This window comes from Babylonia areolata, chromosome 19 (assembly GCF_041734735.1).
Source record: "Babylonia areolata isolate BAREFJ2019XMU chromosome 19, ASM4173473v1, whole genome shotgun sequence".
Classification (NCBI taxonomy): domain Eukaryota; kingdom Metazoa; phylum Mollusca; class Gastropoda; order Neogastropoda; family Buccinidae; genus Babylonia; species Babylonia areolata.
The window spans coordinates 435,680-450,000 of NC_134894.1; the positions used below are offsets into that span (position 1 = coordinate 435,680).

At 48.9% G+C, this 14,321-nt stretch overlaps 1 protein-coding gene across 1 annotated transcript in view; it reads right to left on the reverse strand.

Moving 5' to 3' along the window:
• Nucleotides 1–14,321, reverse strand: part of LOC143293346 (uncharacterized) — an 86,581-nt gene that overhangs the window by 36,198 nt on the left and 36,062 nt on the right. Inside the window, exons 7-10 of the mRNA XM_076604124.1 lie at nt 13,869–13,963; nt 11,639–11,799; nt 10,468–10,636; nt 222–302 (exon numbers count right to left, since the gene is read on the reverse strand). Of these exons, the coding sequence (XP_076460239.1) occupies nt 222–302; nt 10,468–10,636; nt 11,639–11,799; nt 13,869–13,963 (506 nt within the window). The remainder of the gene's footprint in view (nt 1–221; nt 303–10,467; nt 10,637–11,638; nt 11,800–13,868; nt 13,964–14,321) is intronic.

Here is a 14,321-nt window from a genome sequence, read left to right on the forward strand (position 1 = left end):
AGGTGTGAACAGTTACCTGTGGTGGAGGTGTGAACAGTTACCTGTGGTTACCTGTGGTGGAGGTGTGAACAGTTACCTGTGGTGGAGGTGTGAACAGTTACCTGTGGTTACCTGTGGTGGAGGTGTGAACAGTTACCTGTGGTGGAGGTGTGAACAGTTACCTGTGGTTACCTGTGGTGGAGGTGTGAACAGTTACCTGTGGTGGAGGTGTGAACAGTTACCTGTGGTGGAGGTGTTGACGGCCAGGTGGTAGACATGGTCATCTGCTGTCATGACGACAGTGTCCCCAACAACTGCTATTCCTGACACAGCATCAGTATCTTCATCATCATCAACACCACCACCACCACCCCTATAGTATGACAATGAACAGACATCATCACCATCATCATCCCACCACCCTACAGCTATGACAATGAACAAACGTCATCATCATCACCATCACCATCATCATCCCACCACCCTACAGCTATGACAATGAACAAACGTCATCATCATCACCATCACCATCATCATCCCACCACCCCACAGCTATGACAATGAACAAACGTCATCATCATCACCATCACCATCATCATCCCACCACCCCACAGCTATGACAATGAACAAACGTCATCATCATCACCATCACCATCATCATCCCACCACCCTACAGCTATGACAATGAACAGACATCATCACCATCATCATCATCACATTTATCATCATCATCATCCCACCACCCTACAGCTATGACAATGAACAAACGTCATCATCATCACCATCACCATCATCATCCCACCACCCTACAGCTATGACAATGAACAAACATCGACATCATCGTCATCATCATCATTATCCAACCACCCTACAGCAATGACATTGAACAAACATCAGCATCATCATCATTATCATCACACCCCACCATCCTACAACAATGAACAAACATCATCATCATCACCATCACCATCATCACCCCACCATCCTATAGCTATGACAATGAACAAACATCATCATCATCACCATCACCATCATCACACCTCACCATCCTACAGCTATGACAATGAACAAACATCATGACCAACATCATCATCATCATCATCATCATCATCACACCTCACCACCCTACAGCTATGGCTATGAACAGACATCATCATCATCTTCTTCATCATCATCATCATACCCCACAACCACAACACCCCTACAGTTGTGACATGTACAGACATAATAATAATAATAATAATAATAACAATAATAATAATAATAATAATAATAATAATGGACATTTGTTCAGCACTTTCCTCCCCTAAAGAGAGCTCAAAGCGCTTTACAATAACATCAAACACACACACACACACTCACGCAATAACTCACAAAAGAAAGAAGAAAAATAATGATTTAGCGCACAATAATATAAAACAGATTCAGAGACTACACATATCACATAATTACACACACACACACACACACACACACACACACACACCGAAAGACAGAGAGAGTTTGCATGGCTAAAACCTGAAAAGGTATGGAAGGTCTATGGATAGGCATTTTCAAAAAGATGTGTTTTCAGACCAGTTTTCAAAGACTGAAATGAAGGAGAGTGGTGAAGATGGAGAGGTAAACTGTTCCAGACATATCATCATCATCATCATCATCATCATCATCATCATCATCATACCCCACCACAACACCCCTACAGTTGTGACAGTGTACAGACATTATCATGACAGCAATGTTCAAGATCATTATGACAGCAATGATCAAGGACATCACTATGACAGCAATGATCAAGGACATCACTATGACAGCAATGATCAAGGACATCATCATGACAGCAGTGGTCAAGGACATCATCATGACAGCAATGATCAAGGACATCATCATGACAGCAATGATCAAGGACATCATCATGACAGCAATGATCAAGGACATCATCATGACAGCAGTGGTCAAGGACATCACCATGACAGCAATGATCAAGGACATCATCATGACAGCAGTGACAAAGACAAGCACAGACCATAAGACACAGGGGGAAAGACAAGCACTGACCATAAGACACAGGGGGAAAGACAAGTACTGACCATAAGACACAGGGGGAAAGACAAGCACTGACCATAAGACACAGGGGGAAAGACAAGCACTGACCATAAGACACAGGGGGAAAGACAATCACTGACCATAAGACACAGGGGGAAAGACAAGCACTGACCATAAGACACAGGGGGAAAGACAAGCACTGACCATAAGACACAGGGAGAAAGACAAGCACTGACCATAAGACAAGGGAAAGACAAGAACTGACCATAAGACACTGGGAGAAAGACAAGAACTGACCATAAGACACAGGGAGAAAGACAAGCACTGACCATAAGACAAGGGAAAGACAAGAACTGACCATAAGACACTGGGAGAAAGACAATCACTGACCATAAGACACAGGGGGAAAGACAAGCACTGACCATAAGACACAGGGAGAAAGACAATCACTGACCATAAGACACAGGGGGAAAGACAATCACTGACCATAAGACACAGGGGGAAAGACAATCACTGACCATAAGACACAGGGAGAAAGACAAGCACTGACCATAAGACAAGGGAAAACAAGCACTGACCATAAGACACAGGGAGAAACACAAGCACTGACCATAAGACACAGGGGGAAAGACAAGAACTGACCATAAGACAAGGGAAAGACAAGAACTGACCATAAGACACTGGGAGAAAGACAATCACTGACCATAAGACACAGGGGGAAAGACAAGCACTGACCATAAGACAAGGGAAAGACAAGCACTGACCATAAGACAAGGGAAAGACAAGTACTGACCATAAGACACAGGGGGAAAGACAAGCACTGACCATAAGACACAGGGAGAAACACAAGCACTGACCATAAGACACAGGGGAAAGACAAGTACTGACCATAAGACACAGGGGGAAAGACAAGCACTGACCATAAGACACAGGGAAAAGACAAGTACTGACCATAAGACACAGGGGGAAAGACAAGCACTGACCGTAAGACACAGGGGGAAAGACAAGCACTGACCATAAGACACAGGGGGAAAGACAAGCACTGACCATAAGATAAGGGAAAGACAAGTACTGACCATAAGATACAGGGAGAAAGACAAGTACTGACCATAAGACACAGGGGAAAGACAATCACTGACCATAAGACAAGGGAAAGACAAGCCCTGACCATAAGACACAGGGAGAAAGACAAGCACTGACCATAAGATACAGGGGGAAAAACAAGTACTGACCATAAGACACAGGGAGAAAGACAAGTACTGACCATAAGACACAGGGGAAAGACCATCACTGACCATAAGACAAGGGAAAGACAAGTACTGACCATAAGACAAGGGAAAGACAATCACTGACCATAAGACAAGGGAAAGACAAGTACTGACCATAAGACACAGGGAGAAAGACAAGTACTGACCATAAGACACAGGGGAAAGACAATCACTGACCATAAGACAAGGGAAAGACAAGTACTGACCATAAGACACAGGGAGAAAGACAAGTACTGACCATAAGACACAGGGAGAAAGACAAGTACTGACCACAAGACAAGGGAAAGACAAGCACTGACCATAAGACACAGGGGGAAAGACAAGTACTGACCATAAGACACAGGGGGAAAGACAATCACTGACCATAAGACACAGGGGGAAAGACAAGTACTGACCATAAGACACAGGGAGAAAGACAAGCACTGACCATAAGACACAGGGGGAAAGACAAGTACTGACCATAAGACACAGGGGGAAAGACAAGTACTGACCATAAGACACAGGGGGAAAGACAATCACTGACCATAAGACACAGGGGGAAAGACAATCACTGACCATAAGACACAGGGGGAAAGACAATCACTGACCATAAGACACAGGGGGAAAGACAAGCACTGACCATAAGACACAGGGAGAAAGACAAGCACTGACCATAAGACAAGGGAAAGACAAGAACTGACCATAAGACACTGGGAGAAAGACAAGAACTGACCATAAGACACAGGGAGAAAGACAAGCACTGACCATAAGACAAGGGAAAGACAAGAACTGACCATAAGACACTGGGAGAAAGACAATCACTGACCATAAGACACAGGGGGAAAGACAAGCACTGACCATAAGACACAGGGAGAAAGACAATCACTGACCATAAGACACAGGGGGAAAGACAATCACTGACCATAAGACACAGGGGGAAAGACAATCACTGACCATAAGACACAGGGGGAAAGACAAGCACTGACCATAAGACACAGGGAGAAAGACAAGCACTGACCATAAGACAAGGGAAAGACAAGAACTGACCATAAGACACTGGGAGAAAGACAAGAACTGACCATAAGACACAGGGAAAGACAAGAACTGACCATAAGACACTGGGAGAAAGACAATCACTGACCATAAGACACAGGGGGAAAGACAAGCACTGACCATAAGACAAGGGAAAGACAAGCACTGACCATAAGACAAGGGAAAGACAAGTACTGACCATAAGACACAGGGGGAAAGACAAGCACTGACCATAAGACACAGGGAGAAAGACAAGCACTGACCATAAGACACAGGGGGAAAGACAAGTACTGACCATAAGACACAGGGGAAAGACAAGCACTGACCATAAGACACAGGGGGAAAGACAAGCACTGACCGTAAGACACAGGGGGAAAGACAAGCACTGACCATAAGACACAGGGGGAAAGACAAGCACTGACCATAAGACACAGGGGGAAAGACAAGCACTGACCATAAGACACAGGGGGAAAGACAAGCACTGACCATAAGACACAGGGGGAAAGACAAGTACTGACCATAAGACACAGGGAGAAAGACAAGCACTGACCATAAGACACAGGGGGAAAGACAAGCACTGACCATAAGATAAGGGAAAGACAAGTACTGACCATAAGATACAGGGAGAAAGACAAGTACTGACCATAAGACACAGGGGAAAGACAATCACTGACCATAAGACAAGGGAAAGACAAGCCCTGACCATAAGACACAGGGAGAAAGACAAGCACTGACCATAAGATACAGGGGGAAAAACAAGTACTGACCATAAGACACAGGGAGAAAGACAAGTACTGACCATAAGACACAGGGGAAAGACCATCACTGACCATAAGACAAGGGAAAGACAAGTACTGACCATAAGACACAGGGAGAAAGACAAGTACTGACCATAAGACACAGGGGAAAGACAATCACTGACCATAAGACAAGGGAAAGACAAGTACTGACCATAAGACACAGGGAGAAAGACAAGTACTGACCATAAGACACAGGGAGAAAGACAAGTACTGACCACAAGACAAGGGAAAGACAAGCACTGACCATAAGACACAGGGGGAAAGACAAGTACTGACCATAAGACACAGGGAATGCTCATGAATCTATCTGTGAATGCGCAGATGGCTGAATAGTCCAATCTGCGCACAAAATGTTCGCTGACAGTTGGGGCAGACAAAGACAGGCATATCACTGCCAGGGAGCTTGTTTGCCCGTGACTTTCTGGCCTGCCTCTTCTGAACAGCTGCAGCAGTCCTGTTGGCCTCGCACAACTTGGCACCTTTGTGCACAGCAGCGCGCCATTTGTCACTGTCTACTGCACATTCCTCCCAGGAGTCAGGGTTGATATCAAATGCTTTCAGAGAGACTTTCAGAGTATCTCTGAAGCGCTTCTTCTGACCTCCGTGTGATCTCTTCCCTTGTTGCAGCTCACCATAGAAGAGCCTTTTGGGCAGCCGATGGTCTGGCATGCGCGCCATGTGTCCAGCCCAGCGAAGCTGGGACTTCATCAGGATGGTGAAGATGCTGGGAAGGGTGGCTTTTGTAAGCACCTCCGTGTCTGGGGTCCTGTCTTGCCACTTGATGTTCAGTAGCTTCCTGAGGCATGTTGTGTGGAAGTGGTTCAGCTTCTTGGCATGTCGTTGGTACACTGTCCAAGTTTCGCAGGCGTACAGTAGTGTGGGGAGAACTACTGCTCTGTAGACCTTTAGTTTGGTCTCAAGACCAATGCCTCTTCTGTTCCAGACATTTGCACAGAGTCTACCAAAAGTTGCGCTTGCTCTTGCAATCCTGACGTTCACTTCATCGTCGATGGTCGCATTTCGTGACAGTGTGCTGCCAAGGTATGTGAACCGCTCCACCGCACTGAGTCTCTGACGTTGACTGTGATGTTGTGCTCAAGGTGGGGTTTCCCTGAGGCTTGCTGATGGAGAACTTCAGTTTTCCTCGTGCTGATGGTAAGGCCGAAGCTCCTGCTGGCAGTGGCAAACTTGTTGACGCTGAGTTGCATGTCAGCTTCAGATCCAGCGTTGAGGGCACAACCATCAGCAAACAAAAAGTCTCTGATGATGTCTGTCATGACCTTCGTTTTTGCTTGAAGCCTTCTGAGGTTAAACAGCTTGCCATCTGCTCGGTACTTTAGGCCGATTCCAACATCGCCATCTCTGAAGGCATCAGTAAGCATTGCAGAGAACATGAGGCTGAACAGTTTTGGAGCCAGGACGCAGCCTTGCTTGACACCATTTGTGACAGGAAAAGGAATAGATGTTTCGCCATTGTCCTGGACTCGAGCCTGCATGCCTTCATGGAATTGGCTGACCAAGGAAATAAATTTCCGAGGGCATCCGTACTTGGCCATGATCTTCCACAGTCCCTCTCTACTCACGGTGTCGAAGGCTTTAGTGAGGTCAACATAGGTGGAGAACAGATCAGCATTTTGCTCCTGACATTTCTCTTGCAGCTGCCTTGCAGCAAACACCATGTCGGTGGTTCCGCGCTCTTTCCAGAATCCACACTGGCTCTCAGGCAAATGACCTTGGTCAAGGTGTGCTGTGAGGCGGTTTAGTAGGATCCTGGCAAGTATCTTGCCTGTGATGGAGAGCAAGGAAATGCCCCGATGGTTATCACAGGCTTGCCGGTTCCCCTTTTGCTTGTACAAATGAATGATAGATGCATCTTTGAAATCCTGGGGGATTGTCTCTTCTTTCCACATGAGTGAGTACAGCTGATGGAGCTTCTCAGTCAGCACAGTGCCTCCATCCTTGTAGACCTCTGCTGGTATGGAGTCTGAGCCAGGTGCTTTGCCACTGGATAGCAGACGGATTGCTTTCTGGGTCTCAAGAAGTGTTGGCGGATCGTCCAGTGCTTCGTTGATGGGGACTTGTGGGAGACGGTCTATGGCTTCATCATTTATGGAGGAAGGGCGATTTAAGACACTGTTGAAGTGCTCAGCCCAGCGTTCAAGAATTTGCTCCTTCTCGGTGATCAAGGTATTCCCATCTGCACTGAGGAGCGGGGATGATCCTGAGGATGTGGGGCCGTAGACTTCTTTTAAGGCAACATAGAACCTCTTCATATCGTGCCTGTCAGCATATCCCTGGATCTCATCAGCTTTGTCACTCATCCACTTATCCTGCATCTGACGTAACTTTTGCTGAACAGTCCTGCGGATGGCATTGTACGCATCCTTTTTTGATGTGGACTTTGGGTTGCTCAGGTAGGCTTGATGCAGACGGCGTTTCTAATCCAGAAGCTGCTTGATTTCATCACAGTTTTCATCAAACCAGTCTTTGTGCTTTCTGGTCATGGGTCCCAGGGTCTGTGAAGCTGTACTATAGATCAGCTCACACAGGGTCCTGCAGTCAGACTCCACATTCTGTTTGTCCAGAGAGGCGGATTCCAGACGATCTTCCAGCAGCTCCACAAGGTCTGTTTCAGTGTTTGATGGTGATGTTTTTCAGCTTAGCGATGTTGAGCCGTTTTGGAGTCTTCTGGCCTTGGGGGCGTCTCTTGGGCTGGATTCGAATATTCAGCTTCGAGACTACAAGGCGATGATCTGTCCAACACTCGGCGCCGCACATGGTCTTTGTCACACATACATCTTGCCTATCCCTTTTCCTGACGATGACATAATCGATGAGATGCCAATGCTTTGAGCGAGGGTGCATCCATGATGTCCTGTTACGGGTAGGGAGGCAGAAAACTGTCTTGGTTATCAGCAGTTCGTGCTCTGCACAGGTCTGAAGCAAAAGCAATCCATTTGGGTTGCAGTGGCCCACGCCATGCTTTCCAATCACTCCATCCCAGGAGATGTAGTCAGAGCCAACTCTAGCATTGAAGTCCCCAAGAAAGCTTGTCTGCTTTAGGGATAGCAGCAATGACAGAGTGAAGGTCCTCGTAGAACTTCGCCTTCACTTCATCCGGGTTGGTCATGGTTGGGGCGTAGGCACTGACAATGGTGAGGTGCTTCTGGCCAGATGCCAGTGGGAGTTTCATGGTCATAAACCTATCGTTGACTCCCTTTGGGATTCCAGCTAGCTTGCTGACAAGTGCTGTTTTTACTGCAAAACCAACGCCAACCTCACATCGCTCTTCACTTCCTCGTCCACTCCAGAAGAAGGTGTAACCAGATCCCCGTTCACACAGCTCGCCTTCGCCTGCAAGCCAAGTCTCACTCAAGGCTGCGATGTCGATGTTGAATCTGGCGAGTTCGGATGCAACTAGTGCCGTTCTCCTTTGGGGTCTGTCCGCGTTATCTCTGTCCAGGAGAGTCCTTATGTTCTAAGCACCAATGGTGAGGAACGATCCTTGTTTTTTTCTTTTCTTTCTCTTTGTTTCGACCGCTGATGTAGGGTCCCCACCAGCCGCGGTATGCTGGCCAGGGCGATATGGAGCAGGCAATTTTTAGGGCACCTTTTCTAGCCCCTTCCTCATGCCAGGGAGGTGAGCAGTGCATTCCTAAAGAGGGCTGCTCAGACGCTCAGACGGCTGCCGAGCTCCATCGTTGCTCCTGTCGATGAAGAACGACCCTATGGCCTGAGCTGCCTGCATGCAGGTCTGCAGCTGCGACTGCCAGTGTACCCACACCTGTCGTTTCGTCACTCGCCTGTTGCCACAGGACTTGGGGGTGATGAAATGATGAAGGATGAAAGGTCAATAAGGATGACTGATGACTTGCGCGATGAGTTTGTTTAAAGTGAAGAGGAGTTGCACAACATCGACCTCACTCTCTCGTCCGGGTTCACCAATTTCCAGTGGCAAGACTAAGTCAAGATGACTGGAGGATGAGCACGGATGCAGTGGATGACCAAGATATCCTTTCGGTGTCTCATCTTGCTCTCTGCACTCCACAGTGCATTGCTGTAACCGCCTTCCTCTCCGTTGAACCGACAGGTTTCTTCCGCAGATTCTGCCGGATCCAGACTTCGCATGCATGGGTAGACACACTCCGGGGACCAACTGCGTGTGGCATGCATACAGCACGGTGGAGCTAGATGGCCGTCGGTGGCTCTCCTGAGCCGACGCCCTTTTATGGATCTTGTTTTTAATTCCATAAAGGTGTCTAGCCACCCGCCTCACCAGTCCCGGAAGGGAGCGGTGGGAGTGCCGGTTTAGTCGCCGGCAATCCGACCCTGAACAGGTTGTACTGGATTTCAGGTTACCAGTAGCAGATCTAATGACCTGACCAGGCATAGTGACCATAAGACACAGGGGAAAGACAAGCACTGACCATAAGACACAGGGGGAAAGACAAGCACTGACCATAAGACACAGGGGGAAAGACAAGCACTGACCATAAGACAAGGGAAAGACAAGTACTGACCATAAGACACAGGGGGAAAGACAAGCACTGACCATAAGACACAGGGGGAAAGACAAGCACTGACCATAAGACACAGGGGGAAAGACAAGTACTGACCATAAGACAAGGGAAAGACAAGTACTGACCATAAGACACAGGGGGAAAGACAAGCACTGACCATAAGACACAGGGGGAAAGACAAGCACTGACCATAAGACACAGGGGGAAAGACAAGCACTGACCATAAGACACAGGGGGAAAGACAAGCACTGACCATAAGACACAGGGGAAAGACAAGCACTGACCATAAGACACAGGGGGAAAGACAAGCACTGACCATAAGACACAGGGGGAAAGACAAGCACTGACCATAAGACACAGGGGGAAAGACAAGCACTGACCATAAGACACAGGGGGAAAGACAAGCACTGACCATAAGACACAGGGGGAAAGACAATCACTGACCATAAGACAAGGGAAAGACAAGCACTGACCATAAGACACAGGGGGAAAGACAAGTACTGACCATAAGACACAGGGAGAAAGACAACACAAGATGAGAGACAGATGACAGGAAAACCAAATAACAAAGGAAAGACAACCAGCTGAACAAGGAAACAGAGAAAAGACAGGTGAGTGAGATGGACAAAGATGAGACAGACATACAGAGATGGGTGATATGACTGACACACATCCAAACAAGACAACATACATGGCACAAACACACTGACATGACACAGGCATTATCACAATGACACAGACATTATCACACTCACACAGGCAGTATCACAGACACACTGACATGACTCACCAACATACATCCAAAGAAGACAATGGACATGTCACAGACACACTGACACAACTCACCGAAGGCAGCCATGCTGTTGCCAAGAGCAACTTGACAACAAGGTCCCAGCTCCATCCTCCACCTTTGACCCCTCTCCTCCTCCCCAGCCCATTTGTTGCTATGACAACCCACTGTCAGCATCTGCGCCAAAGTTGTCTGCTCTTTGCTGCCCAGCAGTGTCAGTGACCCCTGAAATCAGTGACCCATCATGGTACACTCTACGTGTACATCAATTGAGGTGTGTTCTGTGATACAGACATTATCACACTGACACAGGCAGTATCACACTGACACAGGCATTATAACACTGATACATTATCATAATGAGACAGGCATTATCACAATGACACAGGCATTATCACACTGACACAGGCAGTATCACACTGACACAGACATTAACACACAGACATTATCACACTGACACAGACATTATCACATTGCCACAGACATCACACTGACACAGACATTAACAGACATTATCACACTGACACAGACATTAACGCACAGACATTATCACACTGACAGACATTATCACACAGACATTATCAGACTGACACTAACATGATCACACTGACATAGACAGGACACTGGCATTATCACACTGACACAGATATTACCACACAGACATTATCACATTGACACAAACATTATCACACAGACATTATCACATTGACACAAATATTATCACACAGACATTATCACATGACACAAACATTATCACACAAACATTATCACACAGACATTATCACATGACACAGACATCACCACTCTTTCTTGTTGTGCAGGTTAAAGAACAGTGAGTGTTACCTGTGTGGGTGTCAGCCAGGCCAGAGCAGACACAGGCAGCTTGTGCAGGTTATAGAACAGTTACCTGTGTGGGTGTCAGCCAGGCCAGAACAGACACAGGCAGCTTCTGCAGGTTATAGAACAGTTACCTGTGTGGGTGTCAGCCAGGCCAGAACAGACACAGGCAGCTTGTGCAGGTTATAGAACAGTTACCTGTGTGGGTGTCAGCCAGGCCACAGCAGACACAGGCAGCTTGTGCAGGTTATAGAACAGTTACCTGTGTGGGTGTCAGCCAGGCCACAGCAGACACAGGCAGCTTGTGCAGGTTATAGAACAGTTACCTGTGTGGGTGTCAGCCAGGCCAGAACAGACACAGGCAGCTTGTGCAGGTTATAGAACAGTTACCTGTGTGGGTGTCAGCCAGGCCAAAGCAGACACAGGCAGGTGGTCAGAGGTGTGCAGCAGCAGGCTGGAATGGTAGGGCGAGGCGTCAAGATGACTGCCAGGGTCCAGACTGTAACACAGCGCCTCCACCCGTCCATCCGTGTACCCCACCCCCAGCACTCCTGGTTCACACACACACACATCTGTGTACCCCACCCCCAGCACTCCTGGTTCACACACACACACATCTGTGTACCCCACCCCCAGCACTCCTGGTTCACACACACACACACACCCACACACATCTGTGTACCCCACCCCCACCACTCCTGGTTCACACACACACACACACATCTGTGTACCCCACCCCCACCACTCCTGGTTCACACACACACACATCTGTGTACCCCACCCCCACCACTCCTGGTTCACACACACACACATCTGTGTACCCCACCCCCACCACTCCTGGTTCACACACACACACACACATCTGTGTACCCCACCCCCACCACTCCTGGTTCACACACACACACACACATCTGTGTACCCCACCCCCACCACTCCTGGTTCACACACACACACACACACACACACAATCTGTGCACCCCAACCACAACATTCCTGGTTCACACACACACACAATCTGTGTACCCCACCCCCACCACTCCTGGTTCACACACACACACACACAATCTGTGTACCCCACCCCCACCACTCCTGGTTCACACACACACACACATGGACATACATATGGTCTTTCTTTTCTTTAATGTGTGTGTGTGCGTGTGACATAGTGGAACAAACCGGTCACACATCAGACAGAACACACCGGGCACACAGGGAACACACAGGGAACACAGGGGGAACACACAGGGAACACACAGGGAACACAGGGGGAACACACACAGAACACAGGGGAAACACACACGGAACACAGGGGGAACACACACGGAACACAGGGGGAACAGAGGAACACAGGGGGAACAGAGGAACACACAGGGAACACAGGGGGAACACACACGGAACACAGGGGGAACACACACGGAACACAGGGGGAACAGAGGAACACACAGGGAACACAGGGGGAACAGAGGAACACACAGGGAACACAGGGGGAACAGAGGAACACACAGGGAACACAGGGGGAACAGAGGAACACACAGGGAACACAGGGGGAACAGAGGAACACACAGGGAACACAGGGGGAACACACACGGAACACAGGGGAAACACACACGGAACACAGGGGGAACACACACGGAACACAGGGGAAACACACATGGAACACAGGGGGAACAGAGGAACACACAGGGAACACAGGGGGAACAGAGGAACACACAGGGAACACAGGGGGAACAGAGGAACACACAGGGAACACAGGGGGAACAGAGGAACACACAGGGAACACAGGGGGAACAGAGGAACACACAGGGAACACAGGGGGAACACACACGGAACACAGGGGAAACACACACGGAACACAGGGGAAACACACACGGAACACAGGGGGAACAGAGGAACACACATGGAACACAGGGGGAACACACACGGAACACAGGGGGAACAGAGGAACACACAGGGAACACAGGGGGAACACACACGGAACACAGGGGGAACAGAGGAACACACAGGGAACACAGGGGAAACACACACGGAACACAGGGGGAACACATACGGAACACAGGGGGAACAGAGGAACACACAGGGAACACAGGGGGAACACACACGGAACACAGGGGGAACACACACGGAACACAGGGGGAACAGAGGAACACACAGGGAACACAGGGGGAACACACACGGAACACAGGGGAAACACACACGGAACACAGGGGGAACAGAGGAACACACAGGGAACACAGGGGGAACACACACGGAACACAGGGGGAACACATACGGAACACAGGGGGAACAGAGGAACACACAGGGAACACAGGGGGAACACACACGGAACACAGGGGGAACACACAGGGAACACAGGGGGAACAGAGGAACACACAGGGAACACAGGGGGAACACACAGGGAACACAGGGGGAACACACAGGGAACACATGGGAAACACACAGGGAACACATAACATAGGGGGAACATAGGAAAAACACACAGGGAACATGGGGAACACAACGGGAGAACACACAGGGAACACAGGGGAAACACACAGGGAGAACACACAAGGAACACATAACATAGGGGGAACATAGGAAGAACACACAGGGAACACAGGGGGAAGAGAGGGGGAACACTGACCAGTGTTGACGTCCCCAGACACAGGGGTCCAGGCCAGAGAGCAGACAGTGCTGTCTGTGAGGGCTGTCCTCCTGTCCACCACAACACAGCTGTCTCTGTCAACACAAGGGACACAACTCAGTGCTGTCTGTGAGGGCTGTCCTCCTGTCCACCACAACACAGCTGTCTCTGTCAACACAAGGGACACAACTCAGTGCTGTCTGTGAGGGCTGTCCTCCTGTCCACCACAACACAGCTGTCTCGATCAACACAAGGGACACAACTCAGTGCTGTCTGTGAGGGCTGTCCTCCTGTCCACCACAACACAGCTGTCTCGATCAACACAAGGGACACAACTCAGTGCTGTCTGTGAGGGCTGTCCTCCTGTCCACCACAACACAGCTGTCTCTATCAACACAAGGGACACAACTCAGTGCTGTCTGTGAGGGCTGTCCTCCTGTCCACCACAACACA